This window comes from Vigna unguiculata, chromosome 8 (assembly GCF_037176805.1).
Source record: "Vigna unguiculata cultivar grain cowpea cultivar isolate G323 ecotype 2 chromosome 8, ASM3717680v1, whole genome shotgun sequence".
Classification (NCBI taxonomy): domain Eukaryota; kingdom Viridiplantae; phylum Streptophyta; class Magnoliopsida; order Fabales; family Fabaceae; genus Vigna; species Vigna unguiculata.
Genome location: NC_140799.1, coordinates 38,527,549 through 38,547,214, shown reverse-complemented (window position 1 = coordinate 38,547,214; position 19,666 = coordinate 38,527,549). Strand labels below are relative to the sequence as shown.

General features: G+C 31.7%; 2 protein-coding genes across 10 annotated transcripts; one reads left to right on the top strand and one right to left on the bottom strand.

Annotated features, from left to right (window-relative positions):
• Window positions 1-965: 965 nt before the first annotated feature.
• Window positions 966-3,184, bottom strand: LOC114193712 (uncharacterized). The gene is made up of 4 exons (XM_028083613.2): window positions 3,028-3,184; window positions 2,370-2,471; window positions 2,014-2,180; window positions 966-1,237 (listed from the first exon to the last, which is right to left on the bottom strand). The coding sequence occupies exons 1-4, from the start codon at window positions 3,173-3,175 to the stop codon at window positions 1,139-1,141; spliced, it is 516 nt and encodes a 171-aa protein (XP_027939414.1). The 5' UTR covers window positions 3,176-3,184; the 3' UTR covers window positions 966-1,138.
• Window positions 3,185-5,172: 1,988 nt separating this feature from the next.
• Window positions 5,173-18,559, top strand: LOC114193555 (uncharacterized). 9 transcript variants are annotated; one of them, XM_028083400.2, is made up of 14 exons: window positions 5,173-5,353; window positions 5,466-5,543; window positions 7,501-7,612; window positions 7,902-8,055; window positions 9,421-9,538; window positions 9,925-10,021; window positions 11,088-11,194; window positions 12,079-12,201; window positions 12,488-12,641; window positions 14,528-14,588; window positions 14,691-15,070; window positions 15,711-17,700; window positions 17,873-18,271; window positions 18,360-18,559. In XM_028083400.2, exons 4-13 carry the CDS (start codon window positions 7,931-7,933, stop codon window positions 18,117-18,119), a joined length of 3,402 nt encoding a protein of 1,133 aa, XP_027939201.1. In that variant the 5' UTR covers window positions 5,173-5,353; window positions 5,466-5,543; window positions 7,501-7,612; window positions 7,902-7,930; the 3' UTR covers window positions 18,120-18,271; window positions 18,360-18,559. The 9 variants fall into 9 exon arrangements, 8 of the variants coding, with proteins under 8 accessions (XP_027939201.1, XP_027939199.1, XP_085521939.1 ...); XM_028083398.2 differs by having other exon boundaries at window positions 5,173-5,371; XM_085665813.1 differs by lacking the exons at window positions 5,173-5,353; window positions 5,466-5,543; window positions 7,501-7,612; ... (1 more) ...; window positions 9,421-9,538; window positions 9,925-10,021 and adding an exon at window positions 11,756-11,810.
• The last annotated feature ends 1,107 nt before the right edge of the window (window positions 18,560-19,666 follow it).

Sequence of the window (19,666 nt, the reverse complement as noted above, 5' to 3'; positions counted from 1 at the left end):
AGTACTTGCTATTTAGAAGATGTTAATTATTGATATTTCCTTACAAAATGAATAATGACTCAAAGGATTTGAGAAAATGTTAAGAAGAGATTATTTTCAAATTGTGCTTAGTGAAATCAATGTAGCAGTAAATAGCCAATAACTGCAAAAAATAGCTCTACTGATCAAATCGGAAATTTGAAAAAAAAAAATTGTTCTTATTATCCAAATGTCTCGGCCAATAGCTAAAAGAGTAGAAAAAATTATAATTTTATTGTTTGTTGATTGTGTTTAGGGGCTTTGATATTTATAATTTTGGTTTAATTTAATAGATTTTTATAGATATTTGTGTGAAGGTTTTTTTCGTCATAAAAGCTGAGTTATTTAATGGAATATATCAAATTTATACGTGTAATTATTATTATACGTGTAACAATAAATAAATAAGGTGATATGGCCAAAGTACATTCATATAATCCATTTCATAGAAAAGTTAAATATCAGAAAGTCAATTTAAAATATAATATTTTTAATAATTAATAAACCACAAAAATCTAATAAAAATTCAATTAAAAATATCCAACATTATTATAGGCTTAAAACTTTATTAAGTATTTATTTTATAATATAAGATGCAAGCATTACCTTAAAAAGAAACTATTTTCCCTTTTATAAAAAAATATTTTTCTTCACAAATTTTTGTATTAAACTCTCTTGAATAATCAATAAATAACAAAAATCTAATAAATATTCAATTGAGAATATCCAAAATTATTATAAGCTTAAAACAAAACTATTTTCCCTTCTTTTATAAAAAATATATTTCTTCATGTGTTTTTGCATTAAACTCCCTTTGGTGGGCAATTCCCAAATGCTCTTAAACTTATGGGTGAATACCATAAAATGGTACCACTTATACGTGTACTTTAAATGCAAGGACATTAATGAAAACCATCATCTCCTAGATTGGTAACAAGCTATCAGGATCCTTAAATGTCCAAATTTATTTAAGACCCCATTACAAATGTCAGTGACATCTTTTTGGGCTATTTATGTATCATTCATAGCCTGGTACTTAACTAGTTCACATGAAAACTGCATCCTGAACAAAATTAACAAGAGTAGAGATTGCATCTAATAACTGTTTGGTCTGAATAATTTAGATAGCAGATATAGCACCGATTTTGAAGGGAAAGATGATGCAAGTCAACAGCTTCTCCTTATGATCCTTAAATGTCAGCTGCACATTATAAGTGCCCTGCATAAATAGTGCCAAAATTTAATAGAAGGTATCCAATGAACACAACATGTCAAAAGTTTATGGAAAAGATGATAAGTTGTAAATGACAAATTTGTGGAAGACCAAAACAGAAAAATCTGAGTGAGGAATGAAAAATAGCATACAGGACCTAATAGTTATCTGGATTAATTAGTACCACATTAAGCTTCAGGAGTTATTCAGCTCAAATGGCCTTGACAAGATTAACAAACAATAACAAAAACCATAGAACATGCTTGATTTGTGTAGATATGTAATAGTTGCAAAGGTTTAATACAGATGAAACCAGAACAAGGGGAGTGGGGAATATCAAATTCTTTGGATCAAGACAACTTCATATCATTGACACTTTCACAACTTGTGATTAGGAAAAGTATTAGCAAACCAAACTGAATTAAGAGTTACAAAACAAAACTACTTTTAGCAGTGCACCGAATCATCATTTCCTAGTTTGGTTTTCTGTGCTAAACCAAATATGGTTGTTCAAAAAGTATTAATGAACTAAACAGAACCATGGACCAACGGAGGAACAATGCACCAAACCAAAGATACAGTTAAGGTAAGCTGTTTCCAATTGAAGTTGGTGCGAATAAGCCATTTTTCAGTTCCATTGAATTCATTTCTTTTCTTTTTTTTGTACTAAACCAAACCAGGACTACTTACTTACTACCATTATTCACATCAATATTGAAACAGTACAGAAAAACTCAGAAAATCTAGATTGTGCATAGTGTGTATATATGGGGGAGACTAACCGGTGGGGTAACAGGAGGCAATAATTCGGTGTGAACAAGCATAAAGTTGCCTGCAGGCACAGGACAGGGTGTTTCCTCACAGAGATCATGGAGAAATGTAGCAGGTGGCCCTTCCACTCCAACGTATGAAATTTCATATATTAAGTCCCCGCTTTCAATTGGTTCAGCTGCATGAATAACATGAACAATCTCCACTCATTAATAATCAGAGTTAATACTAATAGAATAACCATAATAAGATTAAGCTTGTACACATAATGCATTTAAACATAATGCATTGAAAGATTAGCATGAAAATACAGAGCCAGAAGATGATAGGAATTGAGGGAAAAATCAGGAGAAGCATCAGCACTTACGCGTATAAGCTGGGATCTTAAAGGTGAATGGAACTCCTCTTTCCACAGGGTCAGGTAATATTTCCACTCCCCTCACCTTTACAGCATAGTCTGAATTGGTATCTGCATAACATAAAATTCAAATTAAAAGAGAGGCACCAAAAACCACTAACCACACAGTTACCTTAATAGAAGACATTAATCTGCTAAAACATTCGGTGCTTACAGGACCGATCCACATCACAGAGACAGGAAAAAAAGGTGAAGTGTGAATCTAATCCTGCTAGCCGGAAATACAAAGAAATAATCTATCGCAACACTTAAATGCTGTTCAAATACCCCTGTTGAAAAAAAAAATTGATTTCATTTTTGCTCAACAAACATATTCCGTTTCTGATTGAAAAAGGAACTAATTTTTGAATTTCAAACTCACGAACAGCTTTTTCATTCCACTACGTTATTTCAAGATAAAATAATCTGAAAGCAAGGATCTCACAGGGTAGTGCTGTTTTCCGTTAACAATAAATAAATCAGGAATGGTTATTGAACCCATTACAATGTACATAGTGGAATCTGTTGATGGAAGATCTCAACTACCTGGTAACTAAGATGATGCATGAAAGTTAAATGCTGAAGAATGAAACAAAGATGTGAACTTAAAGTTAGCTCAGGAAATTACCACAGTATTTGAAAGATGGGTGTGGAGCATGAAATCGAGCTTGAGCATGAAACGAAGAAAGCGTGAAAGTGACGAGTGTTAGGCAAAAAGAGAAGTATAGAGTGGTGGAAGAGTGAGTAGCCATTGTTATGGAAATAGTATGTGGCATTACATTATATTATATATATACATACAGTCATATAAAAATAATAATAACATAATAACGCGTGCTGCATGCAATCCACGAATGCTACTATACTATTAGGATAATTTGTACTCTCGATTACATCATTCAATTAATTAAATATTCTGATGGCAACGGATAAATGAATTTGAAATTCAAACACAATTTTTTATCAATCTATCACACGAAGTGAAAGATTCCTCGTGTTAAAGAGTATATATATATATATATATATATATATATATATATATATATATATATATATATATATATATATATATATATATATATATATATATATATATATGTATATATATATCTTCGACCATCTTTGCTTTATTAACGTAAATGGCACGAGATTTTTTAAATTATAATATATTTATAGTATAATTACTAAGTTGATATTCTAATTTTTTTGTTTAGTTTAATTTAGTTTTCATATTTTTAATTGAACTAATTTAGTACTCCAATTGTTTAAAAAAATTTGATTTAGTCATTTATGTTAAGTTGGAGTTAATATCCGTTCAGAACACGTGTCAAATTGTAAATTTTTTTATTTTTTTAAATATGGTACCAAATTAAACTAAAAAAATATTAGAGGAACAAATTTATATTATTATTTTATTGATGTAAGTATTTTATTTTATAAAATATAATAGTAATATTTTATTATTTACATATTTTTAATGAAATTTATTTTATTTTATTTTAAAATTGTTTTAAATATATGATAGAATCATTTGATGAATTAGTCTATTGATCTGTTTGACGACTCTGTTGAATTCGTATATTTATTAACTTTTCTAATGGATTTATCTAGTAGACTCTAATGACCTCCTATGATAGATTTGATTGGTAAACTTTTCTAATTGATTCCTTTAATGGATTAGTATGTTAAAATTCTTTAGTGAACTTATTTTTATTATTTACTATGTATTTTTATTTATATTATTTATTATTATTATTATTATTATTTATTTCAATTTATTATTTTTTATTACAATCTATTATTTTATTATTTATCTTTACTGTAGTTTCATAAAAAATTTTAAGTCTCAAGCGTTACTTATTCATCAAATCATGATTATACAAAATTAAATATTTATGGAGTTTTTATGACACTAAAAAATTATGATTTTACTAAATTCAAATATTTATTTACATGTTTCAAATCTTTTAATTTGTTTTATTTTTTAAATTTGAACACATTAAACATTTGCATACATAATATCTAATTTATCTTCTAACTATTATTTGTTTATTTAATAATTAATTATTTGTATTGTTTATTGTCTATTTTAATCATTTATGTATTAATTATTAAGTCTTTAATACATGAAAATAATTTAACTTAATTGAATTAAAAACTTATATTTATTAACTTTAAGGTTTGAATATCAAAATATACGAAAGTCGAAAAAAGAAATTTTCATTTGGAGTTAAAATATAGAAACTAAACGTATATTTAACTTTTTTTAATTAAATAATTTTTACTTTTTAATAAATTACTTATTTGTTACTTATTTAATAAAATTAATAATGAAATATTTTTTATTCATAAAATAAATAATTTATCTTTTAGAAACAAGTGCAAAACTATCAATATAATAAAATAGTTATTGCAAAGATATCATTAAATTACAAAAAGTAAAATATAGATAATATTTATAATTTTAATATATAATTTTTATTTACTTCATAAGTATTTTTTTATTATAAATAGTTATTTTAGTTTTAAAATAATTACTTAAAATGGTGTAAAAGAGTATAATGATATATACTAAAAATATTCATTTATTAATGTTATAGATTATTAAACTGTAAAATATGAGAAGTAATTGTCAAAATAAATAAAAATAGTTTTTAGTTATTTTATATGTCATTTTTTATTACATATAATTATTTTAATTTAAAAAAATTACGCAAAAGAGTATACTGTAAGCCTTTTTTTTTCTTTCCTTTGCTGTCCTAGAGGTGTGGGTCTGGCCCTTCGTAGGCCCAAGGGTAGCCCTTCTGAAGGACACCCTACCCTGCCACAAACCCTTCCATTCTCCTCATTCCTCAGTTTTCAATTTTTCAGAAACAGCAACTCCACACCTTTGCCCTCTGCTAGGGCACACCAGCCGCACGTCTCCGAGCTACCAAAACCCTTCCTTTTCCCAAGTAAGCGGAGTCTTGGAGGTTCTGTCCCATTCCTTCTCTATTTCTCACAGTTGTGCGCGTTGGTCACGTTAGGGTTTTAGTTTCCTGACCTCGCTCTATACCAAATCTGCAGGTTCCAGCTCTTTCCTAACTCCGGGAGCTGTGGTGCCCTTAGTTTCGAATCTTTTGCTTTGGTTGTTCTCCAGAACAGGTAAGGGAAGCTAGACTCATCGGTCCTAAGTATTCTTGGCTGTTTAGGTCGATTTTATATTTATGTGCGTGCCTAGTATGCTTTTATTGGATGAAATGAAGTTGCATGTGTATTTGGGCGTTGATCTGGGCTGTTTTCGCTACTGCATGTGTGCTGACAGTGGTGAGACCTGTTAATCTCGCCCAAGCGAGCTTGTCTCGCCTAGGCGAGAATAACAGGGCTTTTGCTTAAGGTTCTGCCTTGAGAACTCGCCTAGGCGGCCATTTTCGTTTCTGAGCGACGCCTAGTCTCGCTCAGGCGAGAAGGCCTCGCCTGAGCGAGATCTCGTAAAACCTCCACTGTCGCGCATCTCGCCTGGGCGAGAATTAGCTATTTCAGTGAGGACAGCTTCTCGCCTGAGCGAGTTCGCGAGAGTGTGCTATGTTTCCTTGGCTGTTTGAATGATTTGTTGCATGTACCGTTTAAATTATTCTTTCTAAATATGATATGCGCGAATATGTTTGAATGTTTGGATCAATGTATGGCTTGGAACTGTTGGATGGTGAAAATGTGGAATGAGAATTGAATGTATGAGATGAAAGTGGTGGTTGTAGCATGAGTAACGCGACATTTTTGTATGTGATAGGCGTAATCCCATGAGTCTCGTGGGGAGACTTCATGGTGGCGTGTAGTGTATATATTAAGATAAGGATTCAAGTAAGGACTGCATCCCGAAACTCTAAAGGGTCAGTGAGTTTCAAGTAGAGCAAACTGACCCAAGTGGTGAGAGTAGCGGGAGGCCCTAGTCTATGGCAGGATAATGACCCTAAACGTTTAAAGGCTAACCTTGTGCGTGGTAGGGTGAAACCCATTGGCAATGGCTCTGCAGAGCAGTAGAGGCCACCACAAGTGCAAGCGTCCAGTGAATCCGATCTTAATATATGTATCCGGATAATCGAGTCATAGTGTTTTGCTTGCTTGTCATAACATGAATTATGTGCCTCTGTGTTGTATGTCTGGGAATGTTTATGCACTTATTCCTTTATACCATGATAAGTCTTATATTGCACTAGCTTACCCTTGCATTTTGTGTTGTTTCTGTTATGTTTTCTCTTTTGCGATGATCACCTTCTGGTGGGAGCAGATGAGAGGGAGGTTCGAGATGGATCCGGGGGACGCAGCGGTGCGGCTTAGATTTCCTTGTCTGGATGTCTTAGGAGTAGTTTCATGGCCATGAGGCCTTTTGTATTAGTTGCCTTAGTGGCAACCTTTTTGCAAAACTGTTGCACCCTTTTAAATTTCCTTTTGCTTAGGACTATGTGGTATGTCTAAGTTTCCTTTTAAGTAATTCCGGATGACTGTAATAGTTATCTTTCCTACATTTTATATTTCTCTGAGTGCTTCTCGTTATTATGATCTTGTGACGTTTTATTTAGTAGTAATGTCTTTTTAAAATGGGATGTCAGTAAAAATTTGTATACGATAATTCCTTTTTTTCTGTTTTACATCATTTTGGTGTTAAGAGTTAGATTTCTACAAAATATAGCTCATCATTTATTTTCTTGTCTTAATTTCTTATGTAGTTCATGTTTAAGGTACTTTAATTTTATTTTATAATATATGTCTAATTTCCTCTTTATTGATATAATAGATAGATAATAGGTACTATTTTTCAATTATATAATTATATTAATTTTCCACCTTTTAATTAATTGCTTATAAAAACAATAGTGCTATAAAAATAATAAAATTAAAATATCTTTTAATATAATAAAAATATAAATATAGATTCATATATATTTTGTTAGTGGTAATAATTTTTTTAGAGAATGTAAACAAAAATATGCATTGTCAAAAGTCAATTAAATTAAGTTACATAAACTTCATAAAAGTGTTGATCCATCTTCCTCTTTTTAATAATTTTTGTTTAACTTTTATTTGGTTTTATTACCACGATGCCCCAATCCTGTGCAACTAGGAGCTTTTAGGAATCTGGCTCCTGAGATCGATCTCGAGAAGAAGAAGAAAGAGTTTGCAGATTCCAATTCCCAAACAATGAACCCCAATCCAACACCCTCGCCATACATCAGGTTTTTCACCTTTCATCGACATACGTTCTCACATTTTCGCTCTCACTATTTACCAGTACTGCATCGCTTAATTCCTCAACATTAATTACGTGCTCATTGTAAATCTCCATTGGATCTCCCTAATTTTGACGCTTCATTTGATTCGATTCTTAATTGAACGCTATTGTTTTCTATAACCTGTTTTTGATTTTGCGGATGTTGAATTATTGGCCAAACGTGACTTGGAGCGCAAGATTCCGACATGGATGAATCATGAATAATTGTTTTACCTTTTTTTTTTTTTTTTCAGGAATGGTGGTGTTTAATGCGTAGTGGAAAATGCAACGTGCGCAGACTGCCGAGGAACGTTTGTTGGAAAAAGCGGTGAAGGAAGAATGCGCATGGGAGAATCTTCCCAGGCGACTTCAACCAGTTGTGTCATCAAAAGAAGAATGGCACAAAAGGTTCAATGAAATTTATGTATTTACTTTAACAGCTATTTTTTATATTATCATGATTCATTGTTTAATATTATAGTTAGTACTCAGAAGTTAGTAGCTACCGTAGTTAGTTATCTCCGTTGATAAAGGGTTTGAGGAGATGCTTGAAAGAGCTTTAGTAGAGTTTATTTCGACTGATTGAAATAGTTTAATAGATTATGGCTTTTGTAAGTATTTTTTTGGTTTATTTCAGTAAGTTTCAGGTCGACATAATGATACAATCTCTCATGTCCTAGTTAAGAATTTCTTGAATAAAAACTTGATTAACTTATTTGGCTAAATTTACTATTTAACACTACTGCTGTACATTGCCTGCCTATGTTTTACTGAATAATTGAAAACTATTGAGTCAAAGGTGGAGAGCCCCCGTAACTTTAAGATAGCATTGCAGTTGGAAACTTGGCATCTCAGCTTTTTTTGCTCGGCTCATGTCCTTTTTTGTGGCTGTTTTTTTATAAAGGGTTCAAAGGGATTGGCGAGTTTTTCTGCACTTTTGTATAATTCCTATAATTATAAGACCTTTTCAAATAAGTTTTATTTTGTTTTCTGTAAACAAAATCAAACCAAATTCGTAAGTTTTAAGATATCATGATTTTTTTCATCCAGTAGGTTTGTGTGTGAAGAGGTGGGATTGAACACTAGTTCTTAAGTTTTATCACTGAAACTGTAGTACTTGGACAGGTCAATTGTGAAGAATTTCTTGTGTATGTATGGTCATTGCTTGAAAAAGGACCTTTTCATTTTTGGTGGTAAGAAACATATGTTTTAACTTTTGAAGGGGAGTAAATTTTCAAAGGAATTAGGAAAGCTTTCGATTTTCAAAGGCCGTAATGACTTTAACTAGGAAGGAAACTAATATTTATCACTCGGAATGAGAGTCTTATGATATTGGAATCTGATTTGAGATCAGAGCTACCTCAAGTACCAAAAGGGAGAAATAAAAAAATAGACTTAATTATCAAATACTACGAATACTTATTTATAATAGCGTAATGCACACCTTGTTATCCTTGAGTATTAAACATTACCAGATTCTTAACAATTTCCTATTAAAACCTACCTAACTCATACTTCCTATTATTGAGAAAAGATAAAGGATGCTTCTAATATTCCTTTTGGGCCTAATTGTAAGAATGAGTTGGCCGTATCAGACAGCAATCATCATTTATAAGTTTTTTATTTTCTATTTTAAAATCAGGTCATAAGTCAAAATGTGATGCTTTCCATTCATTTCAGGGTTCATGTCTTCGTTTCTTGAATAACTTTTTCCAGTAAATACATGATTATAATTCTGCTTTCTCTATTATTGACCATGTAAATTTTATGCAGGATAATCGAATACTGCATAAAGAAGAGACTTAAATGGGAAGATTCTTTTTCTCGTAAACTTTGTAAAGAACATGAATATTATGAAGATATGATGCGCTACTTGCAGAAGAATCTAGCTGTATGTGTTGTACAGAATGTCTGTTACTCTGTTTGATTTCTCCAATTGAAATTTGAAATTGTATATCAAATGCACTTTTACAAAACTTTATATACATATGTCCAAATCCACACGGATCATATTAAAGAATTTTTGTAGAGAAAATTTTCAAAACCGAATTCTGACGTTGTGACTAAAAATAAAACATAATGTCCTCAATTTTAGGATAAGGTTTTAATAATAATTTAATCATACTATTACATTATGGTTTTATGAAAGAATTGTTCATCCTCTTCCTCAATATTTAAGAACTAATGACTAACTATTCCTAGATATTGGGGGCCATTGTTATGTTTTATTTTCTGTCTTAGGTCGTCTGCATTTAATATTCATATTCTCCCTTGCAGCTATTTCCATATCATCTGGCGGACTATGTATGCCGTGTAATGAGAGTAACACCTTTCAGATATTACATTGATATGCTTTTTGAAGTGATGAAAAATGGTAATTTTTCCTTCCAATTCCAACTAAATTAATTTCATGAATATTGTGTTTAACTAACTCTTGCTATACATAGCACAAAATTAGGCCTTTTTCTTTTCTTGTTATTATATTCTAGAGAGAAAAAAACTGTGCTGACCAATAAGGAGTAGATAATTTTGTGGCATTTGCATTTGCACTAGTCTTTTATTTCATTGACACTATCAAATATTTTATGTATTGTGCAGTTATTTTTAATTCCAAGTAAATCGTAAGAAAATACGAATGGATAGAGAAAAAACATAGAAAAATGTCTAAAATTGAGGGAGGTATGTATATTTAGCTTGGGTAGTGTAAGCAAAAAAGTACATCTTGGAAGTGGAAAATGTTTCGTATTATAATGAAGATATGCATAAAGGAGCTTGGATTTAAAAGTTAAAATAAGGGAAGTTAATAAAAGTATTTTTAAAATTAAAACAGTATGTGATCAAGGCACCAAATTCAAGGCTTTATAGTTGCTAAACCATAGCCAAATTGATATTATTAATGTAATAATTATAATAGAAACAACAAATAATTAATATTTAAGAAACATGATATCATAATTTTATAACATCAAAAAACTAGAAATAAAGCACCAGTTTATATGTTTTAACACTAAAAAAACATAAAAAAGTTCAAATAAATGTATTATACTATTCAGGTCAAAGTTTGACACAAATATAACAATGTCCATTAGAAATAACAATAATCTTAGGTTCATTTTTTTCATTTTTTAAAGAAAAAATGACTTTGTATTAAGTTTTTTTACTATCTATTGTTAGCCGGATTTTTAATGGTTTCTTTGCCTGCCATTAATCCAATTCAATTTTCAAAAGAGGAGAGTAGAGAGAGCGATTAAACTTCTTTGACATATTTTTCTATATAATAAAGGCATAATTAAATCATGTTCAGAAGTTCCATATTATACTTGCATTACCTTTTGCTTGATAGTCTGAACTCTGAAGGTAGATTAACTTCTAGACTAGTAAAGGTTTGTTTGGTGGAAGCTGGCCTTTAGAAGTTTACTGCTTGTTTCAATTATTTGCAGAGCAACCTTATGACCGCATCCCGAATTTTAGTGCTGCAGATGCTTTAAGACTTACAGGAATCGGGAGAAATGAATTTATTGATATAATGAACAAGTGCAGGTCTAAGGTACTGCATAGATTTGCATGTACGTTACACTTAAATGTATCTTCAATACTTTGGATTACATGTAAGTTACTGTATACGTATTTGTGCTTGTCTAATTACCTACAGCAATCCTGCTGCATATATTATCTTCTATTCTCTCTCTATGTATAAGGGGAAATTATAACTTAATAATCAGGACACCACTTGAATCATTTTAATAAAAGAAATATATGACAATAGGTCGTCAACAAAGAAAGAATACCAGAGTATATTTTTCAATTTAAAAATTACAATTGTCAAATGGTTTTAGATTGGAGTATATCATAACTCATTTATACAAAGGAACATATAAATAAAAATATTTTATTAGAGAGAAGTGATTCCTAGACATAAGACAAAATTATAAAGAATTAAAATTAAATCACAGGACAAATATATGACTTTTTTTATGTGGCCGTGTCATCATTTAGGTTTTAGATGCTGGCAAGTCATACACAGGCATGCATTATTAATATTTGTAACATTGCTTAGGAAATATAGTCTATGATTCTTTTCTAAACCTTTTGTGGAATATAAAACCAGGATAATTAGAGAAGCAGTAGAAAGAGAAGTAGAATTTGGAGAAAGAAGGAGAAAGGTGGTTTCTTTCTTGTCTGCACATATACAACTTTGACCAGACTTGCAGCAAGCATGATGAACCATCGTATCAATTTGTATTATCTTTGTTTTGTTCTTTGCATATTTAAATTTGTGAGTTCACTGGTTTTACTGCTATTGTTTGGATAATGATTTGAATTTTCAGTATAGCCTAAGTTAGTGTTGGTTATGCCTTTATGATCAAAGGTAGGCTTGCAAATTTGTATGAGTCATGTCTCACCAAGAAATTGCTCTTTTGGAATATCCAGAAAATAATGTGGAAACTGAACAAGTCGATAGTAAAAGAACTTTTGCCTACTCAACCTGTGGAGTTTCCAATTGAACCGTGGTGGGGAGTTTGCCTTGTGAACCTTACCTTGGAGGAATTTAAGGTGGGGTATGTCCTTCACCCTTATAAAACAGTGGAGCTTCACTTATTATGTGGCTAATTGGTAATAAGAATAACATGGAATACTATAATAATACACCTTTACGCTCTTCAAAGCGAAATCTCATGTTGTACTGATAAAGATTGAACCCATGTTTTAGTAGGGTTAATATGAAATTTTACCCAGTAATAAAGAATTTTATATATTGTTTGTAGCCTAGTATTCCTCATAACTTTTTTGGCTTAATTCCTTTTGTCGATTTATTCTCTACTTTTCTTCTACTTTATAGAAACTCTCGAAGGAGGAAATGGCCGCAATAGACAAAGTCTGTTTGGATGATGCAAATTCATTTGTCACGTTTGATTCTCACGTTATAAGGGGTCTATGCAGACGGGGACTGGTATATTTTGATGTTCCTGTTTATCCACACGACCGGTTTAAAGGTTTGTTCTATGGCTATTTTTTCCTAATATTTTCTAATATCTTACCTTTGTCGCTGTCCTTTCCAAGGACTGAGTTTATTTTTTGAGCTTCATAATCTGGACAAAGGTAGTTCATCAGCTCCGTTTGGTGACTTCGGTCTAGATTTAGGCAAGTGATCACAAAATTCAAAAAGTTAACAGATTTGTTTATGGCGGCTTGATTAAACTAAACCAAACGTATTGAAGGCCTAGTTTGATTTTTTAAATTCAACATGATGAACCTGGTTTTTTCATAGTTACATTTACAAGAATAACATGATCAACACTTTCTCTTTTTGGCAGTTTCCTAAAAGGAATGAATCGGGATAAATTTTTTTCACAAATTCTCCTTTCCTGTTCTTAACTTTCACAGTTTCTTGATTTATTTCTTCCTTTCTCCTTTTTCACTTTCACACACATCCTGAATGATGAAATATATCCAGTGAAATTGAACCTCAATTGTTAACACGTTTTATTTCATATAAATATCAATTTGAAGAAAAGTTCTAAATAAAATACCCCAATATGGTCAAGTTTGATCCTTAGCCTCCAATATTTCAAATTGAAAAAGAAGATTCGTAGCAGAAAGTGGTTATCATTAGCTTGTAAAGAAATTATGTAAAAGATGGATTGTATTTAGTGTTTGAACCGAATAAAAACCCCTTAGAGATTGAATTAAGCCACATAAACCTAACACAACATGAAATTGAGCAGCAGTGAGCTGAGTATATGACGACTTGATGTGTCTCAACACAGAATTTCTAACCAAGTCTAGGATTACTGACTAGTTTTGTAACTAATAACATTTAATTAAATAATAGTTTTCTTCAATTGTTGACATTGTGGTTATTAATTATGTGATGTTACATGTTATGACTGAAGTAACATAGTGCTCGTATCTTTATCAAACTTAATACTCAAAAATGGTTGGAGTTGTCCTGCCTTTAAACATGACAAGGAGAAGACACCAATTCTGTTTACAATTCCATGCATTTGGTCTGTATTGCCGCTGTACCATGCAAGAAGAACAAATAAATAATGCCTTTCATTTACCTGAACGAGAAAGGAAAAACCCGAACCCGTAGTATTTCTCAGTAAGAAGTTTCTCATACTACAAAAACTATTTAAGAAACCGATTTCTTTCAACAAATGTTTTCACACACGCGGATATGTAATAAATTCTCTTGCCTCGGATATTAATACTGAAAAAAGAAAGTTACCTGTGAAGGATTTTAGCCTATATTAGTTAAAACCTGTGTAATTTATCCTTTCCTCTCTATCTTCACAAACATACCAGGCAATGAAACTTGAGCCCTCAAAATTTGTCATGCTAAGGCCCGACTTTTTCTGTTTTATTTTTTCTAGGAAACTATTTTAATTAAAAATATTTAAGAAATTTTAAGATAATTATTGCTTTCATGAAACTTCCAAAACAAAAACATTATTTTAATATTTTTCATGATATATAATAGACATTGTAAAAAAACTGTAAAAAGTTATTCTTGTTCTTTAAGTGAATGATGAATGGAGTCTTATATTCCTCAGGATTGATTAAATGAAGATATCTATAAAGGAAAAACAAAATTAAATGAGCTACATCTAATTAAATTTCAATTGATACAAATGGATAAAAAGTAGTGGATATATATTATAATAGAAATTTATCCCTGCTGTCGGTAATATATAACTACGCAGGTGTAGTTATAAATCTAAGGGTGATTAAATTTTAAAAGGAACTTTCATACTTTAATTTAAACCAAAACAAATCTTTTGTACGGTCAAGATTTTGTTCTGTGACGATATGTAATACGTTATTTTCAAAGGCTGTATCTTATAAATCTGTCACTAATATTTATGTTTATGTTCAGTTTCAAAGCTTGAAGGATTTGTTTCCAACAGGGAGCAAACTTATGAAGATCCTATTGAAGAGTAAAGTAGTTGTTTCATTCTGTGTTTCCATCAATTTTGTTCAAAGAGCTTATTTATTTCAATATAGTTGGACTCTAATGTTAGAGATATTTTTTCTTTCAGGTTGTTGTATGCAGTTTTTGTAGTTTCAAATGAAAATGTGACAGTTAGTGACTTGGCAACAACCCTACAGGCTGACTTATCACAGCTGCAGGCTGCTGCTGCTTTTGTGTGTAGATTGGGATGGGCAACAAAAGTGATTGATCCAGGATCTATTATTGGAGATTCAACCATACTTGCATCTCCTATGAGTACAGTTAGCGACGAAGATGGTTCTGTTGCTGGTCAAAATCATGATAATACGCCTTTAGAGAATGACTCCATTCAACAAGCTGATACCTCAGCTTCAGGGAACCATGCATCTCGTTCTTCCTACACTCGTGTTGCTTTCATAGTTGATGCTAATATTACATCCTACCTTATGATGGGATCTGTTTCACCAGGTTTATATATACCCATCACTCCTTGATTCGTGAAGCTTGAAGTTTAACTATTTGATATAATTTTCAGAATTATTTTTTGGGTTAAATTATTCATTGTATCCTTTTTGCTGTGCCCATTTTAAGTCTTAGTTTCTATACCACAAAATTATAGGTTTTAATCCTCATATACTTTTTGTAGATACGACAGTTTATGTATCGGATTTATACCATAAAAAACCTAGTATTAGTGCTCGCCACAGTTACCAAAACTTTACTCTTACGAATATGTAAGGATCAAAACTTAATTTTCTCGTAGGGACTAGAATTTTAAAGGGTTGTCTAACTTATCTCAAGTAAATATGGAATTGAACAATTTCATTCAAAATTATTGGTATAATTCTCTAATATACTTAAATATGATTGGTTGCAAGTATTAATTGTATCTATTTTTTGGAGGGGTTGCATATACCATTTTTACTTGAGATAAGTTATTCAGAGGAAAACTTAAAATAAGACAGTCACAGGGACTTAGTGAAGAGTTTAACTGTTTTGTCAAAATATAAATTATATTATTCTTGAAGGCAATTTGGATGAAATGAATTCTGCTACTCATTATGGCGTCTGAGTTGGTTTATCTTCTTGTTTGTCGCCAAACTTGCAGGCCTGAAATCTCATGCTGTTACACTTTATGAAGCGGGAAAATTGGGTCATACGAGCATTACTGATCTTTGCAAGGATCTTAGTACCCTGGAAGGTGCAAGATATGAGGGAGAATTACAGGAGTTTGCAAATCATTTATTTAGTCTGCGTTGTGTCTTAGAATGTCTTCAATCAGGTGGAATAGCTACTGATGAAGAAGAGGGAGGTTCTGATAACCTGAACATGATTACATCAACCAATGATGGGCCAAGTTCTGTGATAGCTGAAATTTTGGATGAAAAATCAGAAGAGTCTGGTGTTTTACAAACTGTGATTAGTACTGAGGAGTTAATAAATTCTGTTTCAGAGAAATTCGTGGAGGCTTCAGTGTATAGTGAAGGTGTTCCTAGTAGTAGTGGGATGGATGATGAAACTCATTCCAGTACTTTGGAGGAAGGAAGTGATCCTCACATTCAGGAAGCTGACAAAGGTGTTCCTAGTACTAGTAGTGGGATGGATGATGAAACTCATTCCAGTACTTCGGAGGAAGGAAGTGATCCTCACATTACTAGTAGTGGGATGGATGATGAAACTCATTCCAGTACTTTGGAGGAAGGAAGTGATCCTCACATTCAGGAAGCTGACAAAGGTGTTCCTAGTACTAGTAGTGGGATGGATGATGAAACTCATTCCAGTACTTCGGAGGAAGGAAGTGATCCTCACATTACTAGTAGTGGGATGGATGATGAAACTCATTCCGCTACTTTGGAGGAAGGAAGTGATCCTCACATTCAGGAAGCTGACAAGTCACACACAAGTTTCCGTGAGAATGAGAAACTACCAATGTTTGAAGCTGACAAGTCACACACAAATTTCCGTGAGAATGAGAAACCAGCAGTGTTTGAAGGTTCAGATGTCAAGATAGAAATACTGAAAAGGAGAAAGATATATCGTGTGGACCTTCTCCGTTCTGAAAGTTTGGCTTCTCTTACACCAACTACTCTTGATCGTTTGTTTCTTCGTGACTATGGTATACTTGTGTCCTTAGTGCCTCTCCCCCCTTCATCAATTCTTCCTAAACCTACAGGACCTGTTCATTTTGGTCCTCCTGCATATTCTTCCATGAGTCCATGGATGAAATTGGTATTATATTCAACTGCAGGTAGTGGGCCTCTATCAGTTGTTTTGATGAAAGGCCAATGTATGCGCTTGCTTCCTGCTCCATTGACTGGTTGTGAGAAAGCCCTTATATGGTCTTGGGATGGTTCCACTATAGGAGATTTAGGAAGGAAGCTCGAAGGAAACATGGTGAAGGGAAGTATACTTTTGCATTGCTTAAATTCACTTCTTAAACATTCAGCTGTGCTTGTGCTGCCGCTCAGTAGATTTGATCTTAATCAATCTGGAAAACTTATTACTTTGGATGTTCCTTTGCCTTTAAGAAACGCCGATGGATCAATTGCCTCTGTAGGAAAAGAGTTAGGACTAGATGATGAAGAGGAAAATTTTAAGCTGAATTCGCTGTTGAATAATTTGGCAAACAAAATGGAACTGTGGACAGTTGGTTATGTTCGGCTATTGAAACTATTTAACGGAACTAAATCAGACCACTTCTCTTCCATAGAGAAATATGAATGGGTGCCATTGAGTGTGGAATTCGGGATACCCCTATTTAGTCCAACGTTGTGCAATAGTATATGTAGAAGGATAGTTTCGTCTAAGATACTTCAATCTGGCTCATTTGGCGAACACCATGATGCAATGCAAATCTTAAGGAAAAAGTTACATGACATTTGTGCTGAGTACAAACCAACAGGTCCAACTGCAAAGCTTCTTTACCAGAAAGAGCAAGTTACAGGACAACCTATGGACCAAGCTAGGGCAACATGGAATCCACTTATTGATATTTCTCCCGCTTCAGGGGTGGTATTGAGCGTGCGTCAGAGGTTAAAACTTGCTAACCAACAAAGCAGCCAAAATGAAGTGTTGTGCTGTGATGGCAATGTTCTTAGGTTTGTTGCTGAATTCCTATTAATCCGATGCTTAAAGTTATATATGTTTTCATTAGATAAAACTCTATTTGCCTTGTCGTCAAACACAAGACAGAAAAAATGCTTTTCGTAACTTGGATTTTCTAATCATCTAAAGTCTCAGAAAGTGTGTGCTCTTGCATGGTGCATGCAGATCTTACGCATTAACTCTTCCTCATGAAGCTGCCACGAAACCAGTTAAAGAAACCCCTGAAGCCAATAAGACAAAACCTGAACCAGAAGCAAATGATAGTAAAGAAGCAATCCTTCCTGGTGTTAATCTTATTTTTGATGGTTCTAGGTTGCTTCCATTTGATGTAGGAGCTTGCCTTCAAGCTCGCCAACCTATATCCTTAGTAATGGAGGCAGCTGCTGCCTCAGCACATGTACCATTCAAATAGATATGCAGTCATTAATCATTATTGACTACTCCACTTCAAATCTTTGATACACGTGAATGGGGATGCTTGCTAGTAACTCATGTTTAATGGCAATGTGTACTTCTTCAAGATTGATGGCAGTTAATGAGCGCAGACTTGGCCTCAGATTTGAGGTAAATGTTCATTGCTTTTCTTATAATGGTTTGTGTTTTTCTTCTTCAGTGGCATGTCCATAATGCATGTTTTTTGTATCTGTTCCAGATTTTGCTAGATCAAGAAATTCAATCAATTAGAGCTGTGAAAAGAGGAAATATGTTATACAATGTATATATACATATATATTTTAGGATTTTTTTTTCTCCTGTCAAATTTGAGAAAAATTTATCCATTGGAAATTCGTTCTTTCTTTCAGCTTACATGTACTCATCAGTTGTCTTTTACCTCAGATTTTTCTCTGTTTATTGTTCATTTGTGCTCTCTACTGCTTTGTAGATTTTCGAAACAAATTAAAGGGATGCCAAATACGAGCACCACGTGTAATTAATAAGGATAAATTATGTATTGATGTTGGTCACCTGGGATAATCAATTTACTTTACAATATAATAAATTACCTTTTTCCATTTTAGCTTTCAAAACTATTATTCTAAAATAAAAATATTGTAATGTAAGAAGTGAGAGTCTACCTTTAATTTAGTTCTTTTGTAAGAACTGAAAGGATAAAACTAAATATATTATAATGTAAAAACCTATTTAATCTTGCCATTAATCTTTTTTTTTTCCAAAATTTATATAGACAAAATGTAGTGATTTTTAGATTTTAGATTTTTTTTTTCGGAACTTAAACTAATATTTATTTTGGAAGAACAAAAAAGGTATCTTCAAATTTGAAGACAAGAAAAATATATACACCATTTTTACAAGGGATAGAATTAGAACCAGAATACATTTAAGCATTTCTATTTGAATAATGAATTGAGAAAAACAAAATTATTAGTTTTATTTTCCTCCACATGCGATTAACTTTCCTGACTATTTGAACCACCGGACTAATGATCACAATCGCTATGTTTATGGAAAATTTAGGGAAAATTATTGCTTAAAATGTATAAATAAAGTAATTAATGTGATTAATAAAACATTATTAGGGTCAGTTAGTTGTGATCAAATCAGGTTATTTGTAGATATTTTGTGATTTTTTTATTCTTAACTAACTTTAATGTAAAAATTTACATTTAAAAAAAGTAAAATTCTTCTTTGCATAAGAAATAAAATAAGAAAAAACTATTTTTTTTAGTTTGATTCAATGAGGACGCATGTGTGTTATTTTTTTAATTTTAAAAGTAAATATAAATAATTTTTTTTAAATTTTATTATAATTTTTTATTTATTTATTTTGTAGATAATTTTGTATTAAAGATACTTATTTTAGTTTAAAATAAATTAATTTTAAAATATTTTAAAAATAATAAAATAATTAAATCTAGCATAGTGGTTATCTAAAAAGTAAAAATGATAAAATAATTGTTTTAATTTAAAATAAAATTTACTCATTAAAGGATAAAATTA

Bases quoted from the DNA above. Each gene is read 5' to 3' on its own strand.
- LOC114193712 (XM_028083613.2), bottom strand. From the start codon at position 3,175: ATGCCACATACTATTTCCATAACAATGGCTACTCACTCTTCCACCACT. The intron at 2,472-3,027 runs GTAATTTCCTGA...TATGTTATGCAG, and splicing joins CCCATCTTTCAAATACTGTG to ATACCAATTCAGACTATGCT. The intron at 1,238-2,013 runs GTTAGTCTCCCC...CTATTTATGCAG, and splicing joins TGCCTCCTGTTACCCCACCG to GGCACTTATAATGTGCAGCT.
- LOC114193555 (XM_028083400.2), top strand. From the start codon at position 7,931: ATGCAACGTGCGCAGACTGCCGAGGAACGTTTGTTGGAAAAAGCGGTG. The intron at 9,539-9,924 runs GTATGTGTTGTA...TCTCCCTTGCAG, and splicing joins ACTTGCAGAAGAATCTAGCT to CTATTTCCATATCATCTGGC. The intron at 15,071-15,710 runs GTTTATATATAC...CCAAACTTGCAG, and splicing joins GATGGGATCTGTTTCACCAG to GCCTGAAATCTCATGCTGTT.